Consider the following 12,543-nt stretch of genomic DNA (forward strand, 5'->3'; position numbering starts at 1 on the left):
GCTACTTGATTTTTAGTGTACAATATTTTCTTTGCATCAAAGGTACATACATCATACATTTTTTTTTCTTTTTCTTTCTTTGTTTTTTTTTTTTGACTGGGGAGACAAGTGGAATTTTAGAAAAGTACCCCCCTCTCCCCCAAAATTTTTTAATGGGGGGGGGGGATTATTTTCAGACATTTCTCCTTTTGAAAAATTTTGTGCAAAAAAAATAAATAAATAAAATAAAAAATTATAACAATTGTTTTAGAATTTTTAATAGAAAAGATGCTATTCTGAGACTGAATAGATTTGAAAATATGCGCTTTGTTTTACATTTGGAAAGGCACAGTGTTTTAGTGACATTAGATACTAGCGTAATGCTAAACCAGAATGATTTGGGTGCCAAATGTACATTTTGTTCAAAATATTGAACATAAAAAATAATTGTGAAAAACATTTTTAGCAACAGAAACAATTATTGATGCCACCTTTTGACATATTCAGAAAAGTCTTGTACAATTCCAGTAAAATATAAATGAATATATTTGTCAATGCAGCAAACACTTGAATGAAAACAAGTTCATCGATATGATGAGAGGTAGCTATATATAAATGCTGATTTTTCTTTTCTTTCTTAGCAACAATGACAAATATATCCAGCTTTTCATGATCAGATATAATACTATCCTGAAAAAGTCCAAAGAAAGTACTTAAAGCTTAAAATCAAAAAAAAATGTAAACAAAACAAATAATAATGTACAAAGAATTTGTTAAAAAAAAAAAAAAAAAAAATCAGACCATTATTCCAATGATATCTATAATGTGAAAAAAAAAAAAAAATGGCAAACATGGAAGGATGTGAATGTCTCAGCATAATTTTTAAGGAATTAATAGTATAATTTCGCTTGATCCTTTTTTGTGTTCAAGGATGGCCAGCCAGCATTTCTTCTGATATTTAATGGTACCCGAACGTCACTGGAAAATAAAAAATAACAAAAAATTTTATTTGTTAAAATTAATGTCATATGTAAATTTTAGAAAAAAAAAATAAAAATAAAATAAAGCTTAGACAAAAACAACACAGAATTCAAAATTTACTTATATATATATGTATATACTAACTGAACAAATGCAAAAGCTGGGCCCATTTCTTGCATAGCTGGGTTGGCTCCACTCAGAGAATTTACCGCATCCTGAACAAATACAGACCAGATGTAACGGTCTATTGCAGTAGCAGATAGAAGTGTTAGTCAATCATGGTTTCAGCGACAAACCTCACAGAGGCGAAGCCTCAGGATTAGCTGAGGATCCTATTTTGTCTGTTGAGCCAGGTTTTTAGCTCATCTCAAGATCAGTTTTTTTCTAACTGTGATGATAGGCTAGTTCAATGGCATTATGGATGAAATTATCTGAATGACAATGAAGAACGTGATCGAACTAGTGAAGATGTCTCGAAAGGAAAGCTTGCTGCAGGGAGGATTCTTGCATGAATGATAAAATCAAAGTACCATAGTTCAAGTTAACTGAACTTTACCCAATAGACATATCATCTTTTTTATATACTGCTTATGTATAAGCAATATCGGTTGCAAGGTTAACTAATTTGTTTATTGGTTAAAAAAAAAAGAAGATATTTCAGTAATTATCTATTATTTATTATTTTATTTTTTTAAATTGACAAACCCAACAAACAGCAAATCCCACCCCTTCACAGTTGAGATCCCTAGATGTAGAGGAGACTGCTACTCTGGTAGTTTATTCCCCAGAACTGTTAGATTTTGGAATTCCCTTCTGGGTTCCTGCTTCCCCAACTGTACTGACATGGAGAAGTTCAAGTGTAACATGAATCGACATCTTGCTGCCCAACTCCCCACATAGCACCCCTGTAGCTTATGTCCCTGATAGCAGCCCCCTACATCAAAGTGGCAATGTGCCTTGTTTGGAGTAAAAAAAAAAAAAAAAAAAAAAATTAATATAACAAATAAATCTATTTCACAAGAATGCTTTATTTCCTGGACAAATATTTAGCATTTGTGTTCTGATGCGATTTTCTTTAGAAAGACCAACTTAATTTTCATCAAATTTCGATCTATTTTTAAATTCCAAGTGAAAAGGCAAATTGATGTCTTCTTCCTTTCCTTTACTGTCAAAGGAAAAATAAATTTGCATCGCAATAACTAAACTTTTAATGTTTACTTATATGAACTAAGTTATGAATAAAATGTTTCTAATTTTATAATCAATGTTTTAAGTATTTCAAGTAATAAATTTGCAAAGCGATAGCTAGCTGGTAGAGCCAGTTAGTATAAAAAACAATAAATTTATAAACATTATCGAATAAGTCCTAGAGATGGCACTAATAATAATTAAAAAACAAAACAAAAAAATCATGTAATTTTTTTTTTAAATACTAATCTTCAAATGTCAAAAATTAGTTTACAAATTACAGTTGTTTAAGTGAAACTACTGTTGCAAATATTCAAACAAAGGAAAAAATTGGTTTCTGATGGAAAAAAAATACTGTTCAAGTCGAGCAATGGTGGCTCAAATTTGGCAGTGGTTCCACAAAGCAGGGGGAAAAAAAAACTTGTGTGGGTTGATCACAAATTGAAGTTGTGTGAAATAGCTGAGGAGTTAAAGGTATCAGTATTTACTATTTCACATGAACATTTGTCGATGAGAAAACCGTTTAAAGTGGGTGCTGCAATTTCTCACAGTCAATCAAAAACAACACATCGATGATTCAGAATATTGTTTGCGATTGCTTCAACATAACAAAAGTAGTTTTTGCATCAATATATGATGCAGTGGATGAAACATAGATTCAGCACTTTATCTTGGACTCAAATTGGCAGCCAGCTGAGTGAGCGACATTCGGCAAAAGTTGCCCAAGTGATCAAAAACACAAACATCATTTCGGTCCCGTCTAACTTTTTTAGGGCAGTTAAAATTTTTTTATCACTACCCTCAAGTCTGAGTGGTAAGGTCACAAAACCATATGCAATCCCCTAAAAATGTAGACCCTCCCCCTCCCAAAAGAAAAACAGTGGATTTAGCTCCCATAGCAAAAAAGAATTTAGTTAACTACCCCAAACGCTAGACTGGCTTATTTATTTTGAAACACAAGTAGTGTCGAATGTTAAGTTATTAAACAAAATATTGATAGAAACAAACCTAAATGTCACAAATCACGCAAAAATGTAATGATCTATCAGTATTTTGTTTAATTTTCGATTTTTGAATAATTGAAATTGCTCAGCAATTTTTTTCTTGTTCAAAACTGAAACACAAGTATTATCAAGTGTTAAAGTAAATAAACACTTTAAAATAAGATAAAACAAAAAAATTATCTAAATAGGTAGAATATTAACTTATCTTGCCTTTGGTAACATTTATTTGTTATATATTTATTTTTTGACAACTTTTTCACTTTGTTGGCTATACTGGAAAATGCCTAAGATTATTTATAATTTTACATGAAAAAAATTTTTTTAACACTATTTTTATACATCTAAGACCAATTTTGCTTCATTTAAACTAACATATTAAAAAATGCTTTATTAATTGTGGCGTGATTTTATAAAAGAACATGATTTGGAATAGGAACTTAAAAAAAACAAAACAGGAAAAGATAAAAAAAATAAAGCAAGAAAATTTAGCTACACATTTAAAAACATGTTTCAGTCACAGCTTTAAAAAGCCTGACATTTTCAAGCCAGTATGACCTATCTTCTTGCTTTCATTTTGTGAAATAAAGAATATTCTATCTTTAACATACATTGGGGGTTGCATTATCTTTTATATATGGTTTATAGATTCCTTTCTCAAATTAAAAGATACATCTAAAAAATTTGTTTAATTTTGGGTGAAATTTCTATATTTAGTCCTAAACTTTTAATTCCTTTAAAAATTATCTTCCTAGTTTTTTTTTTTTTCACATTTAGTTCTATTAAAATATATTTTTTATTTACAATTAGTAAACAATCATCTCTGTATATGCCTATATATATATATATATATATATATATATATATATATATATATATATATATACCAAATTGATAATATGCAAAAAGCATAAAAAGTTTCCATTTTTTTTTTGTGCAAAGAAAGGAGCATTGCACTTTTCCCCCTTTTTAAAGTATCAAGAATCTGAGTGTGTGTGGGGGGGGGATAGAAGAGATAATGCACAAAAAGTTGATTATTAGGGCTATGACAACAGCATATTCTTTTCATTGTTTTGACTCTTGAGTATATATCTGACAATTAATCAACCGAGAACCACATCACTCTACATAAAAACATATAAGATATCAATGGATATATATTTGAGAATCAAAACAAGAAAATGAATATGCTGTTGTCATCGCCCTATTGATTATATAGAATCACTACATCTCCAATTTGGTGGCTTTGTCTTTGTTTTTGTTCTTTGTTTTTTAGCCCCTAACATATTTGTTCTTAATGGGCCAAAATATGTTAAAAAAAATTTTTTTTAAAAAGAAAAAAAAAAAAAAAAAAAAAAAAAGATTTTGAGAGTAGATTTTATTAAAATACCAAAGTTAAAAATTACATCTAGAAAATTTACCTATTATAATTTTGGGTGAAATTTATACATTCAGTCCTAACCTTTTCATTTATTTAAAAATTATTTTCCTATTTTTTTTTTCTTTCACATTTAATACCGTTAGGTTCATTTTACAATCATTAGACCATCATCTCTGTGCAGACCTATGGTTTCCACATACTAAGTTGATATGTCAAAAAAAAAAAAATAAATAAAAACAAAATAAAATAAATAAAAAGATTATAACAGCTAGTCTAGATTTTCATAAACACAAATCATTATTTAAGAGGACTTTTTTTTTTTTTTGTTCTAGCCAAAATCTGGATGGAGGAAGGAAATTAAGAATTTAAAAGTGTGAGAATATACAAAAGAAAATTTAAAAAAATAAAAATTTTAGTTTAAATTTGAACAAATACATTTTTCAAAATTAACATTGGTACATAAGATAAATATATGAATATCTTTGCAAAGATATTATATTAATTTCAATAATTTCAACACAATTGAAGTCTGACCGTCTCCCCTTCCCAACACAAAGACAGTTTGTATTATTTGGATTCATCGAACTACTGTTCTCATCTTTAGTGTGATTTTCACAACATTTCGGTCAATGTAACCAACCACAAGGACCCGTGGCGCAGTGATTAGAGTACTTTGAAAAATCAATTGTAAAAAATGATATTCTTCTGAAGGTTGAAGGTTCAATCCTCAGTGTGGGTGACCGAAAAATACATTTGTGAATTACTTAGAACCTCTATCCAGTCATGGCTGACCGAACAAGAGCACGCTACCCCGTGAAGTAAATAAAGAGTTCCACTCGAAATTCCATCTAAATTCCTGAGTTTGACAGAAACATTCCCCGAGTTCAACAAGATACACTTGAAGAAGGTCGGAGGTTAAATCAACCAAAACCTTGTGAAAATGGCACTCAAGATGAGAACAGTAGTCCGATGAATCCAAATAATACGAATAACCAATCAAAAATACAATTCAGAAATGCCACAAACACAGTTCTTTACAGCACTGTAAAGGAGTTAGCTAAAAAACAGGGCTCTTGACTACAGATAAAAAATAAAAGAAACAAGAAAAAAAAAAGAGAGAATAGGAATTTATTGAATAAAGTATTAGAAAAACAATCGATTTTTTTTTTTTTTTTTTTTTAAACAAAACTTGGACAAGTACAAAATTTGCTGACTCAGAGCTCCCTACCTTTGATTTTAATACTCTTTTGGTTCAAATTTTCAACAGTTTTTCTATCTTTAAAAAAGTATCTTTTTATTTTTTTTCTCTTATTAACTCCTCAAAAATCAGTGAAAGGGAGCGTGAGTTGTTTAGCAATGGTGTTTTGTTATTCCTCACCATCAAACTTGAACAAAATAAAAATAATTTTTCATGTTGGAAAAGCAGTGAAGAAAAAATATATTAAAAATAGGTAAAAAAAAAAAAAAAGCAAACAAAAAATTAAAATAAAGGTATTAAAAAAATGTAAAAATCAAAAATAAAATCTGGAATCAATTTCTGAATTAAACATGGTAAAACAAGTTTGGTAAGAACCAGTGGCAGTAAGTAATGATATTGAGGGTCCAGAAAAATTTACTTTTTTTTTTACAATTTTCTTGTCAGTTTGTTCAAGCTGGGGATGGGGCATCCTACTAGATGCCAAACATCTACCCACTATCTCATATATTCTAACAGAGAGATCTTTTTAAGAGTCTGACAAACCCTAGGTACAATTGTTTGAATATCTCTTGCACTTGGTTCACCGGGTATATTTGCCAGGTAGTTTTAGAAAAAATTATTTTCACGAGTCTAGTGACTCCTAATTACTGGAATTAGTTATGTGTACATGTATGAGGTTTGGTTTGGTTGTTATACGGTATACCAACCCTTTTTAGGTTATCTTATATCAAATCGGGTCATTTTGAAAAAAGTTTTCATGCCTCAAGTTCTTTATATATCTTCAAATATTTATTCATGGTGTTTGGTTTGCTTGATTTGTAGAGGAAAATTGTTGTTTTTGTTATTGGTTTTGCAGAGCATGATCGAGTTCTGCAAAGGGTAAGGGGGAAAAACATCAATATTTAGTGCATTTTAGGTAAGGAAGCTAATATCTTAAGATAGCCTGATCTGGTACACCAGTTCTGTATGAGGTAAACCCACAAAACTAACTAATTATTATAAACATTTGAATACGACTCTAGTGTAAGCATAGGTAATGTGGGTTATATTTAGTTTCATGCAAAAAGAAGATGAAAACTTTTCATGAAAATTCGAACAACTAATTGTAACCATATGTATTAGACATCAATTAATAAATATTTCCAAAATTTCAGTTTAATATGAGTATTTTCATGGGCATGATATGTATACAATCTCCTGTGTATAATTTAAAATATTTCCTATTTACAAGTAATTTAATCCTCAGTTATTAGACTCTAAGCAAGCAAGATTACTTGAATTTCTACATCTTCATAAGGTACCTTAAGTTTAACCAGTAAATTTAAGACCTTTTTTTAAAATCAAAATTACTTAATGGATTTTAATCAAAATTGGAATATGGATTCTAGATATGAGGTTTAGTAACATATTTAATCTTTATCAGGACAAGCCAAGATGTGAGGTTCCCCGCCACAAGTGAAAAATTTACTTTCACCATGACTAATATTTGTGTAAAAAAAAAAAATCCAAAAAGTGGTTATTAAGAAAAGTGTGAACAAATGAACAATTTGGGGGCAATTTTACTCCTATAATGCCCCCTAGGGTGGCAACCAGAGTTATCCCAGAAAATCTCTTCTGGTAAAAATTTACTTTCATCATGACTAATGTTTGTGCAAAAATTTAAGGAGTGATTATTGAGAAAAATGTGAACAAATGAATGGGAGGGAATTACTAGCCCAATCCATCCTTTATCGGGGAAACCAATAAAAATTCAAATATTTCTAATTTGCATTAACTTATTTATAGTTAGTATCCAGAAAAATTCTTTGAATTTGTAAAAAAAAACCCTTTAACTTAAACATCTACATTTTAAAGACTTTTCTAGAATAAAAATTGTTTAATGAATTTTGATTAAAATTGGGATACGGGTTTACTAATTCGGCACTACTTATCAAAGCCTAGGGGTCACTTGAGGATAAGAGTTAAAAAGATCATTAGTTGGACAATGGTTGCCATCACAAGAAGACCAGAAGCAATGGCTTGGATGGGCAGAAGATCGCTTAAGAGGAATTGGTTATCCAAGATGGCGGTTTAACAAGTATTTGTTTACATTACACTTGAAGACAACCATACTGTAGTCGTTTGGAAAGCAAATTCATGGTATCTTGTTCCATAGATAGGATGTTCTATGAAAGAAACTTTGTTCATGGAAGTTTTGTTTGATTTTTGGTAAAGAATGAGAGACGTGCATCAGATGTTTTAATGCAATTGAATGGTGGACGTTGCAATGATAGATGCTTGGTCTAAGGAAAAGGGCAGGTACAGAGATTTGACAATATCTCTGACCAGAGTCAGACCACCCAAGAAATAATCTCTTTGTTTGGAAAATAAGTATCTAAATGAATGGGAAAAAAATCCCACTTGGATTGCCTTTGTGAGAAAAGCAATATCCAAGCAGGCAGTTTTAGATTTCATCTTCAGTAGATGTCTGGAGCAGCTAACCCTGAGGGCAAACGAGCAGTGGCCACTAACAAAGGGCCAGAACCAGTTACGGGTGAAAAGATTCCAAGAGAATAGAGAGGTGGTCACAACCTCCCCCAAACAGGAGGAGGAGAAAGAAGTGGGAGCTGAACATTAGAGAGAAATGAGTTGGTCCTTTGGAGAGCTACTGAGGCAGTTTGGCTGCTATGCTTCTCCAACCAGGTTGGATCTCTTTGTAGCTTTGTCAATGGGACCCCAAGTCTCAATTTGATCAAGCAAAGATTCAACACTGCAAATCTATCATCGATCTAAGTAGACGGGTACTATATATTATTTTTATCGGAGTCCTTTGAGACGAGACTTCATAATGTGTGTATTCATTCTTTTTTGCAGACTGATATCCTCATTTTCATAGTTGCTTCACCACATTTTGGCCAACTCATCCTCTGGCCTTCTTCAGGTGATTGACCACGATGGGATAGGAATGTCAAGTCTTGTAACTGTATCCCCAGTAATTACTGTCTTCCTTAGTTGTTGTCTCACCACGTTTTTGGCCAACTAAACCTCTGGCCTGCTTAGGTAGGATTGAAATCGTTATCTTTAGACAATAATCACCTGGAACCGTAGCGATTCAACACCTCTATCCACTGATCCACGAAGGGTGATCAAGGTTGGACTTTATTGTCTTTTAAATCAAAGTTTGTGTTATTATCGGATCTTTATAGAAGATGAGAATAACAGTCCGCAAAAAAGAATGAATACACAAATTATGAAACTTCATCTCAAAGGATTCCAAATAAAATATGTAATACCATTCTATACAGACTCGACAATGGAAGATCAGATAAGAACACAGACTTGAATTTATAAAACCATAAAATCCAACCTTCATCGCTCTTCGGGGCCTGTGACACAGTGGATAAAGGTATTGAGTTTCTATGGTTCCAGGTGAGCATTGAAGATAGCGGTTTCAATACTACCCAAGCAGGCCAGAAGATTAGTTGGCCAAAACGTGGTGAGACAACGACAACTATGGACGGCAGTAATTACTGGGGATACAGTTACAAGACTCAGCATTCCTATCTCGTCGCGGTTAATCACCTGAAGAAGGCCAGAGGATGAGCTGGCCGAAATGTGGTGAAACCACAACAATTATGAAGATGAGGATAACAGTCTGCAAAAAAGAATGAGTACACAAATTAGATGGGTACTATTTGTAAACTAAAACACAATAATGGGACTTTTGCTTGGGATGCAGATTCTTCAGTGCAATGCTGACTGGATCAACTGACGGCATCAGCCTGAAACAATGCGTAAAACGATCACAGCAGGTGAGTACACACAAGTGCATCTTAAAAAAAGGAAAGTTTGGTGCTTCTTTGTTATAATATCGAAATTCGAAAATGGAAACACTGAATTTCAAGTAAAATCAACAGTATTTAATTGTCATGTTGCAGTAATGAACATATCCAAAAATTACAAAAAATTATAGGGTAAAAAATTAATTATTAATGAAAATAGTTTTTGAAGAGAATTAACAAAAATTGAGTTTTGCTAAAACAATAGAAAATAAACAGGAGAGTTTGAATCGTAACAAATGGGATAATTACTTTCTGAAAACTTAAAATCTTAGGCCAATTTAGCAAAACTCAATTTTCACCAACTATGTTCGAAAAATGTTTTCATTAATAATTAATTTTCTATCTTATCGTTCTCCATAATTTTTTAGATATGTTCATTACTGCGACATAAGTAGATAGCATTAGTTTTACTTGAAATTCAATATTTTGATTTTCGAATTTTGCTATTATAACGAAGCGTTGAAAGTTCTTTGCGGTGGTTGTAGCTAGAGGAGTTCTTGCTGTGAATGTATAAGAGCTAGGTATGTCCTAAAATGGAATACTGTTGCCACATCTGGAAAGGAGCTGCTAGAACCCTATCCTGCCTTGACAGTGTACAAAACCGGTTTTGAAATCTAGTAGAAAATGCCCTTTTCTTTCCCCTGCAACCTCTTTCTCACAGAAGAGACGTTATGAGTCTCTCTCTCTCTGCTCTATCATTTTCATGGTAAGTGCTTCAAGCTATGGTTCCATCTTGCTAAACCTTTACAAAAAACACTTGCCTAGCTATAATCATTATTAACAATGTCCCTTACTCCTCATCTGTGCCTTAAATGCAAATTCCATGAACAAAGCTTTTTTTTCTAGAGCTGCGCAACTGTGGAACTGTTCTGCTAGCCTGTGACTACAATATGGTCGTCCAATGTAAACAAATTCTTGTTGAGCTGTACCCTTAATCATATTCTACAATTTCCGCCACTCTTGTCCTAATGACCTCTGTACACTCATTAACCCTTATCCTTGAGTGGCGTTTGAGTCTCAATGAGTGGTGCCTCCCTTGTAAAAAAAAAAAAAAAAATGCTAGAAGATATTTGTATTAAAAATCTTTTTGTTTCTAGATTATGTTAAAAAAAAAAAAAAAAAAAAAAAAAAAATCAAGAATCTACAAATTATTTATTGATATTAAAGATACAACCATGGTATTTTTTTTTATAAACACGTCTTGGATTTTTCAGAGTGTGTAACAACTTTGAAAAATTTATTTTTATTTTATTTGAAACTTACTAATGGTTGGCTTAATTTAGCTTGAGAATCTATTCTCAAGATTTGGTTAGGTTGCTCTGTGGCATATCAACCTTTTCCAGGTTATTTAATGTTGAATCTATTAATTTTGGTAAAAGTTTTTATGCTTCAAATTCTTTATATCTTCAAATATTTACTCATGTTACTTGGCTTACTTGATTTATATAGGAAAACTGATACTTTGGTCATTGCGGAACATGATTAAGTTTTGCAAAAGGAAAGGAAAAAAAAACCGTAACATCAATGACTGATGCATGAAACTGGTAGATGCAGACAGCTTCATCTGGTAACGCCACCCATGTTCTAGTGTTGGGATGATTAATTAGAATCAGGAATTGGAAAAAATTATGCCTATTTTCCAATGCCAAAACAATTTCTTTAATAATCTTGTTTGATTTTGGTTTAAGAAAAATCTTCCACTGCTGGTAGTAGTAATAATAAAACAATAAATATGTATTGATTTAAACTGCCAGTAAAACTCTCAAGTGTGTTTTTATATTGGAAAAAATATATGCACATTTAAGGTGTTTTTATGGTAATTGGGACAAAATAAAATAATTTTATAGTTAAACAGAATCGATAATTTCATCAGAATCAGGAAAAATATTGGAATCGTCCCACCATTACTATTTTCTAGAAGTTATTTTAACTTTGGAAAGTCTAGTAAAATTTACATGTTCAAGTGCAAGTTAGAAATTTAATTCTTGGTGTTAGCAACCTCTTTCCTTCCTGTTACCAAAACCCAAATTTCTTTGCATGGCGATATTGAATATTGAAAATAGATATACCACAAGGCACAGCACATGAATTTAACAAATGTATAGATATATTGCTTGTTTATATTTTATAGAAAAATAATCACATTTTTGCGTGTAAAAGAATATTCTTTAAGCAAAAATTCATAAATAATAAAATATGAACACTGCATTTGATCACAAAAACATTTTAAAAGAAATAAAATCTTCAAATATTCTGAAATAACATTCTTCTAAGTTTGAAATTTGTAATAATAAAAAAAAATTCAATGAGGGTCTCATAAAAGGTTCAAATTATCACAGTTGGTTATCACATTTTGTTGAGGGGTGGGTGAATTATCTATATATTAATACGATAGGGTGTGTTATTTTCTGTATCATGCTTACATCTGGGTCGTTAAGTTGTTATGTACTTCCATTTCTTGTCATAAATAATTTTACCAAGAATTCTTCATAAGTTTCGGTTATAGCTGATGACACTTAAGTCATCTATTTTTTTTTAATAAATAATTTTATCAAGAATTCTTCATAAGTTTTGGTTTCAGACTCAATTATGGCTGAAGGAACTCAAGTTATAGGTACATAAATTTTTTCATTTGTTTTTATTTTGGTTTCGATTCAAGCTAATGCACCCAAGTGATATGGATATATATTTTTTTTATTTTTGAAGTTGTGACTTTATCTATAAATATAATATCTCACAGTTAACAATGAAGCTCGCCTGTCTAATTTGCTCGATTTCGGGAAGATAAATATTCAATGTTTGTTGCTCGCCGCATGTGGGTTAGTCTTTTTCCTATAACATCTTGGGAGTGGGAAAAAAAAGCGTTCAGCAGTAAATGAATACTATCCCGCAGTCAAACTTGACCTCATTAACTCATTAAAACGGGAACCTGCTAAATCCACCTAATTAAATAAATTCAAACGTGTTTCCGTTAGCATCTCGCGGTGGGGCAAT

General features: G+C 31.3%; 1 protein-coding gene across 4 annotated transcripts in view; it reads right to left on the bottom strand.

Annotated features, from left to right (window-relative positions):
• Positions 1–232: 232 nt before the first annotated feature.
• The window catches only part of LOC145277672 (nucleoporin SEH1-A-like), a 149,754-nt gene continuing 137,443 nt past the window's right edge, over positions 233–12,543 (bottom strand). For 2 of the 4 annotated variants that reach the window (XM_080129336.1, XM_080129337.1), the window contains one exon: positions 233–957. In XM_080129336.1, the coding sequence (XP_079985462.1) occupies positions 870–957 (88 nt within the window). In that variant the 3' untranslated portion in view covers positions 233–869. The remainder of the gene's footprint in view (positions 958–12,543) is intronic. The other 2 variants (XR_013868192.1, XR_013868193.1) reach the window with 1 other exon arrangement.

This window comes from Euprymna scolopes, chromosome 6, assembly GCF_053919585.1.
Source record: "Euprymna scolopes isolate OS-2025 chromosome 6, ASM5391958v1, whole genome shotgun sequence".
NCBI lineage: Eukaryota > Metazoa > Mollusca > Cephalopoda > Sepiida > Sepiolidae > Euprymna > Euprymna scolopes.